This window comes from Lissotriton vulgaris, chromosome 12 (genome assembly GCF_964263255.1).
Source record: "Lissotriton vulgaris chromosome 12, aLisVul1.2, whole genome shotgun sequence".
Lineage (NCBI taxonomy): Eukaryota > Metazoa > Chordata > Amphibia > Caudata > Salamandridae > Lissotriton > Lissotriton vulgaris.
In genome coordinates this window covers 777,247,982-777,264,658 of record NC_141700.1, presented here as the reverse complement: position 1 = coordinate 777,264,658, position 16,677 = coordinate 777,247,982, and the positions used below count along the sequence as shown (strand labels likewise).

At 43.7% G+C, this 16,677-nt stretch overlaps 1 protein-coding gene across 1 annotated transcript; it reads left to right on the top strand.

The window, feature by feature from the left end:
* The first annotated feature begins 250 nt into the window (after positions 1–250).
* Positions 251–13,686, top strand: LOC147678679 (stress-associated endoplasmic reticulum protein 1-like). Its single transcript, XM_086946136.1, has 3 exons — positions 251–515; positions 10,187–10,262; positions 12,875–13,686. Exons 1-3 carry the CDS (start codon positions 429–431, stop codon positions 12,913–12,915), a joined length of 204 nt encoding a protein of 67 aa, XP_086802262.1. The 5' UTR covers positions 251–428; the 3' UTR covers positions 12,916–13,686.
* The last annotated feature ends 2,991 nt before the right edge of the window (positions 13,687–16,677 follow it).

The window sequence follows — 16,677 nt, the reverse complement described above, 5'->3', positions numbered from 1 at the left end:
AGTAGTGATGTGTTGAGCGTATGTTTTCTGATCATTTGTACATCCAGGGCATTACGTTTAGCGATAAACAACAAGTAATTTATGAATTGTTACTGATGTCAGTATTCATGAAAGTATTTATAAATAGAGGTAAATACCTTTTTTAATAAACGTAGTAGAATAACTTTCTAGAAAGAATAAAAACATATTTTATTGTTTCACAACAAAATAATATGATTTTAGTGTTTAGTAGGGGGATCACTCCAGTGACACAACTGTAAATACCGATATGCTAAACCTCTTCTAAGATGGCGGCGGCGCTGCCACGCGGACTGGTTGCGTGGACTTCGTTGCCAGGCTCGGGAGGGGGAGGAGATGAGGTGTCAGTGTCGGGGCAGTGGCAGTGGTAGGAGGGCTGAGTAGGGCACGAGAGGGGACGGAGTGCAACCATGTCCGGGGTGCAGCGCATGAAGGTGGCGAACGAGAAGCACAGCAAGAACATCACTCAGAGGGGAGCTGGACCCAGGCCACAGGCGGTGAGTGAGAGTGAATAGGGGGTTGTTTGTACCGAGCTGCGGATCCACGGGGGCGGTTAACACTCCTGGAAAGAGATGTGTGTCGAGGCCGAGCTAGGGAAGCGAGGAATGTGTCCACGGGTGGGACGAATTGCGAGATACTGAACTGGGGTGAGGGGGTGGGGGCTGCAATTAATGAACTGGGGTGAGGAGGGGCTGAGGAATTAATGAACTGTGGTCTGAGGAATTAATCTGGAAGCTGACTGAGGGTACAAGTAAATGAGGGGTGGGGGCCCTGCCCTCACCGGCGTACGTGGGGGCAGAACAGGTGTCAGGGTACAGAACGTGGGCACCTTGAGTGTAGAGTAGAGAGAGTAAACTGGCAGCCATATGTGCTTTGAAAATTCCCAGGATACATGCAGATGATCAGGTCACCAGATTTTCCAAACCAACAACCTTTGCAACGCCCAAGGGTCTCGCCGTTTGGTTTATAACGAGCACTTATTGGGTTAGCCAAAGTGGTTTAGTTTTGACAAAAAGAAAATCAAAATATGCTTTTGCAATGCTATGCCACATTGTAATAAAAAGTGTGATGACGTGTGGGCGTACTGTGCGGCCATCTTTATGTTGAGCCTACCAGACAGTGCAAGATGATTGGTAGTGAAAGACATTGTGGGTTTACGAAGAACATGTGGGTTTTCAGCCTGCCCATTGCATATTATTGGTTGGCTTTACTGTAACTCTTATTTGCTTGCTTTCTATCTTGTGGTTGTCCCTCCCATGGAGCATAGCCTGTTTTCCCATCTCTTTGATTGGCTGACTAGGTTTTCCAGCTGTCTTGCTTGTGTGCGTCCCTATGTGTTGCTCTCTCATGCACGTTATCTACCACCTATACTTTTGTTGCTCTCTTTCACCCATGTATTTCTCTCTTTCACCCATGTATTTCTCTCTTTCACCCATGTATTTCTCTCTTCCCCATGTATTTCTCTCTTTTCCCCATGTATTTCTCTTTTCCCCATATTTCTGTGTTGCTTCTCCCCAGCCAGCAGTGTTGCGTCACTCTCCTCATTCTGTCCCTAACCTGCTTTAACAACGTGCTCTCCTATTTTATATTTTTTGTTTATTTAAAGTACTGTGGTGCTACTTTTCATAAATGTACTGTACCATATTGTAAGGTAAAGCACTCAGGCACCCTTAGGGTGGGTATTAGTGCTATACCAAATCCTAAATTAAATAAATTGTTTTATTTAGTTGGTGTTGTCATGTAACCTACTGATTCCTTCCAGTCCTGTTTTTCAGTTAATGCCAAAGATGGCTACAACTGTTTTTAAAATGAAATAGTTATCTAAATAGTACCTACCACAAAGTTTTGACTTTCTGTTTGACGTGTCACACCATAATCTCAACTGTTGGCTTTTCTACCCTGAGCAGGGTGAGGAGCTGAACCATTCCTTCCTCCAATTCATGCCATTGCCAAAATCACAAGAGGATTCCATGTAGATAAAAACATGAACACAGAATTTAATTTCAGTGCACACGCTTGTCTAACTATCTCATGCAAAACTGGGGCATTTATTTCCTTTGGTGAAACCAGCGGGGATGCCGGGACTACATTTGAAAACAAGCATTGGCATAGCCAATAGGTCTCGCCTTTGGGTCCTTATAAGTGTTTCACCATGCAACACTTGATGTGTTGCACCAAGGATATTGTGCTGGATAACTAAACACTTATAAGGTGTCAAAGGCGAGACCTATTGGCTATACCAATGCTTGTTGCTTTTATCTTTGGGCTCTTTATTTGCTTTAATCTATGTTTATCTCTTTGATCTCCCCCACCCCCTCTTGATGTACACACAATGGTCTGTGTTATAAACATTTCTGGAACCAGGTTACAACGAGGCGGTAAAGTGTAAAGCCAGGTATCTGCCATTCCAACATCATTCATTACAAAGAGTAGGTGTTTTTTTCTTTATTGCCCTAATTTAATCTCGTTTTGCGTCTAGTTTAGTCTGTAAGCACTTTTCATTAAGTAGGTTCTCCTACTGCAGGAACGACATGCTAACCTGCAACATTCAGCACACCGCGTGAGCTTTTACTTTCTAAGCAGCCCGGGACAATGGCAGCCGCTTCTTTGCATACGTCGTGCATTTACAAGAGTATGAGCTATTGACATTGTACATGAAAATACCTTTTTATTTATGTGTTAATTTGCAAATCATATAAATGATAGGCATTGTCATTTACAATGCCAATAGCTTAAACTCTCGTAAATGCGAGACCTATTGCATTGCAAAAATAATCATGCTGGAGTTCAGAAGGCGAATGAGCAGTAAAGATGCCTTTAAATGTTGTGTTTACCCTGTCACATTTGCTGCCCATTTAAATACAAAGGTCAAATCTCAGGCTAGAATTTGACAAATTGCTGCTTATTTGGAAACTGGGGTGTCATTTTATTTCTCTGACTGTAAAGTAAGAGTATTTTGTAAAAGTCTATGTGATAATCCTGCTGGCGTAAACAAAACCAAAGGAACAGCTGGATTATCTCAGGTTTTTTTTCGGGCACAAAATACTTAAATAATCGGGAAGTTAACTATACACATATTACAAATAATTTCAGCAATTAGGAAAGCCCAAATAAAGCACTTTTTTTTGTCATTCTGACATGTGGGGGTAACAATGATTTTATTAGGTTCATATCAGATTAAGATACTTTTCTTGGTGATGCGCAAATGATAAATATTCACTGAAAAAACAATTTTCCACACATTGTTTTTGCGCAATATATTGTTTTACCAGTAAAAATGCATGTCAATGCAAATTTAGTGGCCATTTGAACAGAAAATGTGTTGGTAAATGTCAGTGCACTAGTGCTCCAAAATGCACCACCAGCTACATACCACATCCTTACTTTAAACTTTCCTGTTGAATGGGCGTGGCACATTTGCTACACTGTTTATTTGATGTGTGACACTTGGTTTTTTCACAATCTCTCCGACTTCAGTAATATAACATTAATGGCATTACCCACACTCTAAAAATTGTCCCAGTAGCACTGCATCTCTATGCTTTCACCCCCTCACCTCAAGTGCAGCAAAGAGTTGACAGGAACAGAAGGGCCAGGAGGAGCCACATACCAGAATCCGTGCAACAAAGAGGTTCAGTCTCAAAGATACAAAAGATCCTGTTCACATACCTTTAGGATCTGGCAGTGAGGCTAAGACTAATGATGACACCACATTGGTACTGTGGAACGCCTGCCCCTTCTGAGAAAAGCTGGGCCGTGTTCAAAGGCTGCAGGCAAATCAAGCCAGAGAGCTCGCAAATTACATGGTGATCTATGCTGCACTTAAGCATTTGGGCCTGTGGGTAGAGTGCAACCCGGTAACAGAAACCCTGCCAAGGTATGAGCCGCAGATCTGCACGATGCACAAGCAGTCCTCAATCGAGTCCACACATAAAGTACATCTCCCACATTAACATTTTAGGTTATTTGCATACCAACAATGAATTCTTATTGTCTGCAAATTATCTCATTCTAAAATACAAAAATGCAAATTACTGTAGAATAATAAAAGACCAAACCCCAAAAGCAAACTGTGCGAATTTGACAACAAACGCATAAGAAGTGATAGTTGTACACACATCCCAAGAAGCCAGCACAAATCAACTCCATTTTAGAAACATCCAGCCTAGTCTCTGTAACCCACCACTCCTCCTGTACATACCACAGACTGGAAGTCTGCCTACTTCTGAAAATGCTCCATACTTCGGCTCACCTGCTTCTACAGCCAAAGCACCCTCCTGGACTGCAAGCGTCTGCAAAGTCAAGCACACAGGTCAATACCAGTGGCAACACAAAGGCTTCACTGGCTGAAGCACTCAACATGGCGAGGCCCAGAGTCTGCCGTTCTATAATAACAAGCATTTACAATGCAATAGGTCTCGCAGTATTAAAGTTTGAGTTATTGGCATTGTAAATGACAATGCGTTGCATACATTTTTTCTTAAAAGTTGCTCTGGGTTATAAACAGCTGAGGACAAATTGGTGCCGACCCCCAAAAACGAGAGCCAGTGGACTCCACCTGCAACCACCGGCTCAAATTAAGCCCTTGAAATAGCGTTAAGAATGTTTTGGACCAGGACGAATGTCTGCTGGGTATATGACAGGATTATTTGTGCCCGAATCTGCCAGCGAGTTTTAGGAGTTACGTTTATTGTCCTAGTAGAAAATAACTTTTAGCTGCTGCCTAATAGGGATATTGTTATGGGTTTAAAATCGACTCTGCTGAGTCAGTGATTAGTCGTAATGACTGCTGTTAAATAAAGATCAGGACAAAAAAAGTACAAAGCACCCGTTCTGTTAACAGAAATCTTAGTCACACACTAAAAATCTGGCACACCGGAAGCGGGGTCTGGGGTCTACATCTAGGTCGCTTAAATCGGTGGGAGGTGGGGGCTGCTGTATTGAGAGACCCGCCCAGGCTTGTGAGTCAGCTACGATATTGCGAAGGCATTGGAGTGATCTGGTCACTGCAAGGGAGAGGAGTTGGGGGCAGCGCTGCATCTATGGGGTTGCTCCTTCATCAGAGCGGCCTAGGTACCCCGCCCCATGATCTCTCAGGAACCTCCTTACCTGTGTCTGAGCCTGGCTCAGTCGGGCAGAATCTCAATTTATCCCCAGACTCGCCTCGAACACCCAAACAGCTGCACCGTTATATAAGGACTCTGCCTCTGTCTGCTGTCTGACACGCTAACCATCTTTTCGGCCCCCAATGCATCTTAGAGGGGAGGAAAGAATGCATGCGCAGTGCCTTCTCTTCACATGGCACCTCAATGAGGCACGGGTGGCTGTGATCATGCAGCAATATTAAAACACTACAATAATACCCGGCCTGGCCACTAAAGGTAGTCAGTTGAGGTTGTGTTTTTTTATGTGTATTTTTGGGGGTAGGGTATTGTTAAAAATACGCATGGCAAGAAGCAAGCGCGTGGACAATATGGTGTTAACGGCTACAAGACGTGACTAAAGTTTCTTTGCTTTATTTTTTAACGGTTACTGTTTTCCCCTTTAGCGATGTGTTTTATTGTGGTGCGTCCAATTACGAGCAATATGGTGCTGTACGCGATGATACTAGGCACTGAAGGTGGTAATATTAGAGTGTTAACTAGGCACTGAAGGTGGTAATATTAGAGTGTTTAATAATGTATGAATGAGTAAACTGCATTTGTGTGATGCACAAATTCAGCGAGGCACCACTTCCTTGAAAGTACAGGCCAGCTGGACATGATTAACAACGAAGCTGAAAGGCAACAGTTCACAGTCACAATGGAGCGCGTGTCCCGATCCGATCTGGCATGCAGGCTGTGCGTGCCCATCTCCTGTCTCCCTTTCAGGGCCCTTGAAAGCAGAGTCGGCGACAATAAGTCTCGCTGGCGACAGCGCTTCTCGCTGCGTCGCCAGGTGCGAGACCTAAAAAACACTTCTATGTACGCATCGATGATGGCTTTCAGCCAGTCATCTTCCAAATGACAGCAGCTCAGGGAGAACATCTGAGATACTGGAGGATACAAAAGCAAACGGTAATAATGTGAGAGCACAGCTCAAAAGGCAAGAGGAAGGCCTGCGAGAAAGAAATGGGGCTTCTGTCACCATGTGAGAGTGGACTGCAAACAACATGCAAGCACGAGGACGGTGATTACTGCTTTATTACAGGCAATTTGTTGATCAGCTGCTATGCAAATTCAACATAACTGACGGACTTCTATGAAAAGCCGGATAGAGAAAAGAGGATAGGAAAAGAAATATGCAACAAAGGCAACGCCACGAAAACTGGGTCAGTGTAATGAGAAAAGCGGCTAGAGAATCCAAAGAACACAGGTGCGCACGCCTGGCGCTGAAGGTTGAAAAAAAAAAAAAGGCGTGCAAGCTAGAGAGAGAGGCGGAGGGGTGCACCCACGAGTGGTGCGCGCGCGCTGGGGAGAGCTCTTTTTCAAAACACATACTCGTGCTTGTGGCGCGCCACGGCGCACTCCTGCAAGCTGTATGTCGACACAAGCACAAGTATATGCTTTGAAAAAGAGCTGTACGACGGCTAAAGTCTCCTATGCAACGCATGCGCGCTGCGTAGGCGAGACCTAAAAACTGGACTGAAGAGGCAAATCTGGCATGTTGATTTACTCTAACAGATAAGGGCATGTATTTATTCGATGTGAAAATGTTATGCATATGGTTCAAGTAATCATCTTTTGGAAATTGTCAACAAATCTGGACTTCATTGGGGTCTCCCACCCACCAAATTTTTTTATCCTCTAAAATAATGTTTGCGGTTGATAGCCTCCCTGGAGTGCATTCTGTGTGGGCGGGAGGAGGGCACGTTCATGCACACTGTCTGGCAGTGCCTTTCCCTTGAACGCTTTTGGAGAGCGTTTTTTTCCTGCCTCACGGAGGTTCTGGGGTGGGAGCTCCTCCGTACGCCGCAACTAGCCCTGCTTAATGTGATGGAGGGATTAGGGGGCAATATATACAAGCGACATCTCATGCAGCTGGGATTCACGTTAGTGAAGCAAGATATTGCTAGGGAGTGAAAGGCGCCGCGGGCCCCCTCAGTAGCGGCATGGAAGAATGGCCTGGACTTTTGTATGGGGCTGGAACAGCCTATTTTTGTTGCCAGGGGATGCCCACGCAAACCCTACAGAATATGGAAAAGATTGGCGGATTACAGGGGCTTGTGGCTGGAGCCCCCAGCAGAAGTGGAGGTGCCAGCATTGGGATTACTTAATGTGCATGGGGGTCTGGGGAGATGCTGGGGTGGGGAGGGGGACCGTGTGTGTGTGTGTGTGTGTGTGTGTGTGCTCTCTTGCTGGAATTGCTTTTACCATATGCAGGCTGTGGACAGGACTATGCGGACGTCGTGCGACCTTGGTGGGAGGGGCGAGGCAGGGAGGGAGTTGGTAGGGGGGGGTTGTACTAGTTGATTTGCATTTGTTATGCTATATATGAAAGTCGATTGCTTTTATTTTGGTCCCATCTGGCTTGATTCTGCAGGTGCCTCTGGTGTGCCGAGCACTGCGATAACTATGCAATTTGACAAATAAACTATGTTGAAAAAAAAAATGTTTTCTCTCATTGGCTTTAATGTGCTCACCATCTACAAACATTGGACTTGGGGCCTGATTTATATGTTGATATGAAGGGAACTCTGTCGCAACAGAGTTCCCTCCCCACCAACATGGTGGGTCGCTCACCACATCTATATGTGGGCAGCTCTTCTGGGCAGCTCTTCTGTTTGGCCGCAGCAAAGACTACTCCGTCTCCACTATGGCCAAACTTCTCCAACCGCCCTGTGGAGTAAGGGCTGTCGGAGAAATTACTACATGTCCACCCACTCAATTAGGATTTTTTACTGTCTGTCACCTCCAGGCAAAACCTTGATGGTGAGGGACAATTAAAAAAAAAATAATGCTTCCCCGCCAAAGGAGATTGTGAGTGGAGCAATACTTATTTTATTTAGAAAAAGAACATCCTGTTTCAGGGTTTTTCTTTTTGGAAATAAATATAGATAAAACTTTTTGTTACAGGGCAGCGTCCCTCTGACGCGGCCCTGTAGCTAAGGGTAAAATGTATTGACAGGAACCGCTGTGGCAGTGGCTCCTGCCAATACTTTTATGAAAGATCGCTGCTTGGAGGTCATTTATTAATTAGACCGGCGGCCCCTCTGCCGTATGGTGGAACGGTGGGCTGTGTGCCTAAATATAAATTGGCCCCAAAATCCTCAAGATTGACTGAACACAGTAATGCTTTATGAACATGATCCCAATAAAATTGTAATTTACTCCAACAATATACAACCACAAAGATGATCTTCACCTGGTGGTTTATGGGGATCTGTATGACCCGCTCAGTAGTGAAACTGTTTCTCCTGAAAATCACCTTCTGAACAGCTGTTGAAGCGCTTGGGCACTAGCATCTTCAACTTCCGAACAGATGTCGAAGCGCTTGTGCTCTAGCATCTTCACCTTCTAAGCAGCTGTTGAAGCGCTTGGGCACTGGCATCTTCAACTTCTGAACAGATGTCAAGGCGCTTGTGCTCTAGAATCTTCAACTTCTGAACGGATGTTAAATCACTTGGGCCCTGGCATCTTCAACTTCTGAACGGATGTCGCATCGCTTGTGCTCTTGCATCTTAGAAGTGGCATCACCATCCTCAGCCTTCCCTAACGCCACACTGGCCCCTCTGAAGGGCCTCCTGAGCACAGCATACCACTCCGAGGCCCTGAAAAAGTTAAACCACATCACCCCACCTTAGAAGCCCCACCATCTTCAAGACTAACTTCACTGTCTGTTGTCTACTAAGCTATCTCAAACAGCACCCTTCATCTCTGGCACTCTCCGGTGCTACACCTTTCTCTCTGGCACTCTCCGGTGCTACACCTTTCTCATCTTTGTACCCAGGATCTGGCATGATGGTTAGCATCCATCAGGACCACCCCAACTCTCCTTCAATCTAGAGAAGGGCAGAAGACGCACCTCTTCAAAGGACACTACATCTCGATGTAATGTCCTGTTCTCCTCTAACAACTTGGCGCCCATACTCTTCACCCACTGGAACTGCTCTCTGTATTCTTTCCTCTAAACCTGTTCAACTCTTCTCTTCCTCTGTCTAGGTTCATGCTTTATACATTTCATATGTTACTTGTTACATATGTATGATGCATAGATGATTGACCCAAATTAAACTTCATAGATGGATGTACTAGTATTGGGCAACCAAACCAGTCTTTGGTCACTGGATTTATGGCAATAGGATTAGGACATTGTTCGGCCCCTGTCGAACAAATATGAAATCTGGGGATCCTTTTTGATAAAAATCTTTCCTTGAACCTCAGGATTTTAGCAGTGGTGATGCCTGAACTCACAACCAGTTTGGAAGTGAGTGTGCACACAGCAGAACAATGCCATTTGTGCAGTGCACTGTACATTCATATATACCTGTCAAGGAGCGGTTCCGTACAATCAGGTTCTTAAATAGAGGATTGACGTGAGAATAGGATCCACTGAGTCTGCAACACTCAATCCTAGTTTTGCACTCATAAAATAGAAAAATACATTTTCTGGGCATCATCAGTCCGCAGCAGATCACAGCAGAAACAATACTTCCCAAAGCAGCTACTCTCCACCTAAGGTACCACGTAAGCACTTGTTCACTACAAGCCAAGGAGAGTAATTGATTGCATTTAAACATAGTGAGTGGATCATGCAATTTCTGGGTAGGAAGTGTTGTTCCTTAATTTCCCCATGTGCACTTTGTGTTTTTTGGTGGGCGGGGGGTGGAGAGGCAATATAAAATAGGAAGAAACTTTAAGACAAAGGACTGTTTTCATGTTTTTGGTTGTTTGTCTTATTGTATTATGGTTTCCTTTTGGATAAAAAGAAGTTGTTCTGATTGTGTCTTCCAGTTAGATCAAACTAGAGAAGGTTCTAATGTACAGAGTCCTTCTCACCAGTGCTTCCTACAGATGTTGCACACGTTTGGTTATGGTTGGCCAACAAACGTGTAAAAGCAAGATTTCGTATGAAAATATGAAGCTAGGGATATTTGCATGGGGAGGTGGGAGTGTGGTGTGGAGTGCTGGTACAGGAGCAATAGTTCATTTATTATTTTGTATGAACAGATTTTTTTTCTTTCTTTCAGAAACCGCTGCCTGAGGAAAAAGCCCCTGTTGGTCCTTGGCTGATCGCCCTGTTTGTGTTTGTGGTTTGTGGCTCAGGTAGGTCTCTTTGGGGGCATGGAAGAAGTCACTAATAGACAATGTTTGTGGAGGTGTTTCCCAGAAGATGTTACCTGTCCTGCTTAGTCTAGAATATTGCCCTCTATTCATGTCTTATATAATATATATATATATATATATATATATATATATATGTGTGTGTGTGTGTTCCTCCGCATTTCTCTTGTTGAAAGCCCGCTGCTCTCCTGACCAAAGGACGTGTCGTCTTTCAGAACCCCACGAGAGAGGGTCCGTTATAAATCACCAAACTCCTTTCACAAAGGATGACGACATCACGTGTGGATGCTTTTTAGAAATTTTAATTGTCGGCCACCATTGTACACGTTTCGCCTGCTCACTTAGTGAGCAAGTCTTCTGTGCTGGCGAAACGCGTACAATGGTGGCCGACAATTAAAGTTCTAAAAAGCAGCCACAGGTGGCGTTGTTATTTATATTTTTTATTAATTACCTACTGGCGGTTGCCAGATATAGAAATATATTCAGCACTGTATCTCAAGTCAAACTTGAAGTTGAATCTACAGACCTGTGACACATTTATGGTTCATCTAACAAGTTTAACCAGTTACTGCACAGTTCAGTGTCTACTCTTTCATTGTCACCCTGGCTGTCTGAACTAGGTTCATTGGTGAAGTGTGATTAGGTACCCTTCAGAGCTTTTTGTCCAATAATATGGTTATTACATATCAAAATGTAGATGTTTATCAGTACTTCATGTGTTGACCATTTTAGTTCAGCCACCTGTGTGGACGAAATGCCTGATTTCATAGTTCAGGACTTGGCAAACAGTGTTTCAGTGAGGTAATGTATATGGATAAAGTAGCTTAAGGAGAAACATTTTGGGGGGAAATTGTGAAATATCCCACAGTCCAAATAACGTATTTTCAACAAGCAAACAAAAATACCAGGCAGCACGCTCTGGAAATAAATAGATGAATGAATGTAAAACAATTTATAACGCACAACTTAGCCCAAGGGCATCAAGGCGCCCGACAAAGCCGAAATTAGAGTCACACGTCTCAGAGTTCCCGGGAACATGTCTTTAGGAATAAGCCTCACGGAAAAGCAAGGTTTTTAGCTCCTTACGAAAAAGTGTCAGAGAGGGTTGTCCGACCAAGTCAGGCGGAAGGGCATTCCAGAGTTTCGGGGCCAGAGTGGAAAAGGCCTTCTCCCTCCCCCCTCCTCCATCTGGCCTTGGCAAATCTCGGCACTAGATCACATACAATATGTTTCAACTCAAAAGTAGGCCACATTGTACAACATAAGCAATTAAAATCACTTTTTATCAATCATAAGTGCTCAGTGAGGAGTGATTTCACAGTGCGCAATAAATGACTAAATTAGCATTTGTATCCCATTACAAAACAATGGTCAAACCAGAGTATAGATTGTGCATGAAGTTGCTGGCTGGGCACCAACCTTCAAAACTACCCTAATTGGTTGCCTAGTTAGAACGGCTAGAAACGGTTGATGGTTTTTTTCGGTCATTAGAGGGTCTTCATCAGGACATATGTAAATTAATCCAGAGACAGTATGCTATGGAAAGTAAGATAAATATAGTTTAGTTGGTATGTAAAGAAAAGGTAATAAGGAAGAGGAGGGCAACTGTAGGTTGAATTTACTGATTTGCTGTTGAACAGCCACCAGATATTGTATTTGATGTGAAATCAGTCCTCTGAGAATCCATTAGGTGTTAAATATGAGGGGTCCTAAACTAGTCATCAAGTGTGCAGCACACATGAATGTGTATCTGCAAAGTAGGAAACAATCTGAAGGCAGTGAGAAATGGTGGAAAGACTTTCATGGAAAAAATGAAAAGAGGACTATGTTTGTGTGTATTAGTCACAGTAAGAGAAGAACTGGAAAAATCTGTCTTTTTCAGTTTGACAGGTGAGGTCCTCTGATATATACAGGCCGTGATATGCCAGTAATTAAATTGCTAAATGAATGACATCCGTAGTCAATGGACACACTCAAAAATGGGGGGAAAGGGAGGAAATCAGAGCAGATATATACCAAAACCTAGAGATACAGCAGTAGTGTGGAAAGCGCTGCAAATTACAAAACTTATCTGGTGTCTGTACAAGACACCAGATAAGTCTGTAAAGAAGACATGTATTCTCAGATGTGAAACTATAAGAACTTGCATCAGAATTTCATTCTTTGTCAATATTCGAATTCTTACCAAGCTCCTTAAATGATGGCACTGTTCTGGTAACCCTATATGCATTTACCCCTACCAGTCTCAGTGCTAACCGAGCAATTTCAAAGTGCCCACATGTGCCTTATCTTTCAAATGGAACTGAGTGACTTGTCTTGTTTAGCTGGGAATTCTAGGTACTTTTATGGTCGGAAGCATAAATACTTGTGCTCAAAAAGGCACTTAGCCAGTATTGTGTACCTGAGGCTAGAGTAGAAAGCTCCCATTTTAGATCCAGCTTTATCTTAAAGGTTTACACTAATTGCTGGTATTGTGTTTTTGTGACTGTGGTGTATCTAATTTCCTCTGGCACAGTGTTGAAGGTTTGTCTAGCCAGGAGCTGAGATATCAGTGTTTGCCCCATCTAATGGTTTCCTTGTTTCTACCTTTGCAGCAATATTTCAGCTGATCCAGAGCATCCGAATGGGAGGTTGAGGTGTTCCGTTGTCCCCTGTTTGATTCATCCTCTGTCCCATCTGCTGGCAGTCGAAAACAAGGAATTCTGAGATGTATCCTGCCCCTTTCCAAGGATACCCTGCCCAAAGTCTTGGAATAAACCAATGATGAAAGAAACCTCAATGCAGCGAAGAACTGTTAACCCCTTCTGCCATGACTTATAGCCATGCTTTCCCATTTAAACGCTGCAGCACAAACTGGGATGGGCGCATTACTAGCCTCCTTTGTTGGCGAAACTAAAGACCATCTCCGTAGACTGCCATTCAAGAGACAAATGTTTGATGTGGGGCCAAATGTATCATCTGATGTTACCAATGGGAAAGAGTTTCTTTTTTAAGTTTTACTGAGGAAGCCCCTCCCGCCCACTTCCTCTGCTGCTTTGGCGACCTGTCTTGCAATTATTTTAAGTCGAAACCTACATGAGCAAAAACAAAACCTACAGAAACTTCATAGTATTGACAATTTCTCTCAATGAGAAATGTGTTCTGTTGTCCAAAGTCTCAAATGTTTGTCCCCTCTATTTTTGACTTGGACCTTTCTAAAAGGGTGGCTTGATTATCCAGGACGCCTGTCTGTTTTTTAATCATCTTTCCCCAAACAAAATTGCTACCTCTTTATTTCTGTATGCTTTTCCTCCTGCGTCAAATTGCCACTTTTATAATATTTTATAATTAAATTGTGAGCTCAATTGTTGGAGTGCAATGAAATTAAAATTGCTTTAAATAAAATTTGCTGATGAGTGTTTAATAATGTCTGAGCAGCATTCTTTGACGTGTTGGTGGAGCTTGCTTTTCACTGGAGTTTGACATGCCTTGCTTGCCTTCTAAGCTAAATTCTGCAAACATTGGCCTGGTCATTGGGTTATTCCTAACAAATGATCACACTTGGTCTACGAGCGCCACCCCTTATTGGTGGTTGTTTCATTTCAGAAGTTCCTTTATGCCTGTAAGATTCAATACCTGTTTGTGGCTTGTTATGGGTGCTCCTATTTTTGGAGGCTGAGGAAACGAAGGCACAGAAGGAAGTGATGTTTCCCTTGGTGACACCGTATGATCAAATGGGAAAGCCAGAATTACAATCTATGTCCCTTGCGTTCATAGTTGGTGACCAAGCCTCACTGACACATTGATTCCCCTGCGTTTCTTACGCTCTCTGATTTTCTTTGTTGGTAAACCACACAAGGTCAATTGTTGCTTCTTTCATGTTTTCCTTTACTATCTGTGAGCTTATGTCTTAGGTGTACAAGTATAGTAGCTTTTACTTTCTAGCAGAACTAAGCTTTGTGAAATCACTGGTAGGAAAGAAGCTCTACTGCACACTGCTGCGCTCAGGCGCACAGCTTCATATTTGTTCCCCATGTGTCTGTATATCCTAGCAGGTCAATGAAGCAATTATTTTAGGAATGTGGCAACAAGTGGTGGCGTGGCGTAATCCGCTTTGGTGCCGATAGTCAGTGAGTGAACCTCCTCTAGAGGGCCACTGGTCTATTTTCAGTCCTTGAGAATGGGGTCCTAAAATGGTGGTAGCAGTAAACAATTTTGCAGGTGTTCACTAGAGCAATTCCGTCCATCTTTTGTTTGCGTTGCACTTTTCACCCTAAGTGCGCCGGGTATGCCCAGACGTTGGTCCCTTGCTCACTGTGCCACCGGATTCAAGCTAGCCTGGCTGATGAGGGTTATACCTAGAAACCGTTCCCGGGATGCTTGTTTCTGGTCCAGGGAGGACCTGGCCTGGCAGTTCGGTCTGGACTGTTCCCATGAGGCACAGGGTCAAGGTGGCTGGGTCTAAACAGGGGTGGCATGGTGAGCAAAAGAACGATGGATTTCACGCAGATCTCTTGACTTGGTGTGAATGTATTATTTATTCAGCATTCCGTTCATCATTTGTTTGCGTTGCACTTGAGCAATATGAATCGGAAATTTCAGAAATTATTCACAAATAAGGATGAACTGTAAACACTGAGACAGAACAGAGTTCCAAACACATTGGCTTTTGTGCGTGAAATGCAAAGTGACAAAATATGTATGCATTATAAATGTACTGTTGCAGTATGAAGACTATGTTATTGTCAGGCTCTCGAGGCCAACTCTCTATTGTTTCAATGTGATTTAATTTGTGTTCCATGCTCTGGAGATGGAATGGCGTCTGCTTGTCTCCGGCAACACTTGTCGGTGGTAGGAGAGACTTGTGGACGTCGGATGCTCCCGGTCATGGGTGTGAAAGAACCTCAATAAATCTTATTGAAAATCTTGCCTCCTGAGTGGGCTTTAACTTGCTACATATTGGGGACGATCAGAGCACCTTCACACGAATCGACTCAACTTGGATATATTTTATTTTGTATTCTCATCATCACTCCGGACCTTGCTATCAGAATGATGCTGTTCATTGGAGCTCTGTCTTCACAACAGCTCATCAGAGTCAATCAATCGGACGTTTGTTAAGCGTAACTACTTACCTGTAAGGGTCTCAAGGCGCTGGGGTGGGGGGGGGTGCAGGTTGCGGTCCGTCAAAGAGGGGGTCCATTGAAGAGCCAGGTCTTGAGATCTCTTACGAAGATGGGAGCGATGTTGTCTGTCTGAGGTGGAGCGGAAGTTGTGCTATGGAGCTTACCAGAGTTGGTTTTCACTTGCATTGGTGCAGCGTGGATTTTTGGCAACTTCACATTATCCTGCGGCAGGCATGCGCGATACAACTTGTGATCGTGCAGCGTGCCTGCCTCATCTGCGTGCTCTGTCATACTCATGCATTCCTGCAGTGAGGATTTTCAGCAACTCGACATCATTGCGGCAGTTGTGCACTACACAGCTGCTATTGTGTGCACGCTCTCATGGATGTGATTGCCCCATCGGCGTGCTCTGTCATACGCACACATTTCAGTGTGTGTTCAGTTCTGCCTTGCTGTACAGGCATCAAGATCTCACCAGCCTGATCAAGTCATACGCTTATTTTCTACTGTGTTTGGGCTGCAAATCATCAATACTGCCTTCCAGTGCAGGCAGCCAGGGGGAAGCAGGTATTTTATATATTATTATTTTTTTTCTTATTTTTCTGCGGTTTATGTCTGGCTCCCTTGTTAAAAAATATTTTGCTTCAGTTGTTTTATTTGCTGGTCAGAAGCGTTTCACTCGCCATTTTTGTAGCTCTGCATTGTTTTGGCAAGTTCAAATTGTAAATTTTACTTTTGGCAGGCAACAGATTACTCTGGCATCACCTTTCTTACAAATTCCTGGCAAACCCAATTTTAAGTGGCCCAATTGGGTAAGAATCTTTGAGAATTACTTGGTGGCAAATGATGCTGTGAAGTTCTCACCAGTACGTAAAGCAGCTGTATTGTATAGCGGTATTTGATTAGCAGCGCAGCAAGTTTTTGACAATTTGCCGCAGGTTGTTCCACAAGGGGATTCAGAAGATGACTGGGATCTGTACAAGGAAGTATTGGCAAGTATAGGGAAAGAGTATGATGAGAAACCCAGTATCACGCCTGAACGTCACAACTTTTTGAAAAGAAAGCAGAGCGCAGATAAAACTGTTGAGGAGTATGTGGCAGTGCTTAGAATTCTACCTTCAGCTTGTGAATTTGGCGCAAGGGTGGATATATCTATACGCAATCAGTTTGTGTTTTCATGCTATTCCCAAAAGATCCAAGAAAGACTCCTCAGCTGCAGAAATCCTAACTTATCAGAAACCATTGACCTAGCAAAAGGAATAGAACCATCAATTATTTTCACTAGAGCTGTC

Bases quoted from the DNA above. Each gene is read 5' to 3' on its own strand.
- LOC147678679 (XM_086946136.1), top strand. From the start codon at position 429: ATGTCCGGGGTGCAGCGCATGAAGGTGGCGAACGAGAAGCACAGCAAG. The intron at 516-10,186 runs GTGAGTGAGAGT...TCTTTCTTTCAG, and splicing joins CTGGACCCAGGCCACAGGCG to AAACCGCTGCCTGAGGAAAA. The intron at 10,263-12,874 runs GTAGGTCTCTTT...CTACCTTTGCAG, and splicing joins GTTTGTGGTTTGTGGCTCAG to CAATATTTCAGCTGATCCAG.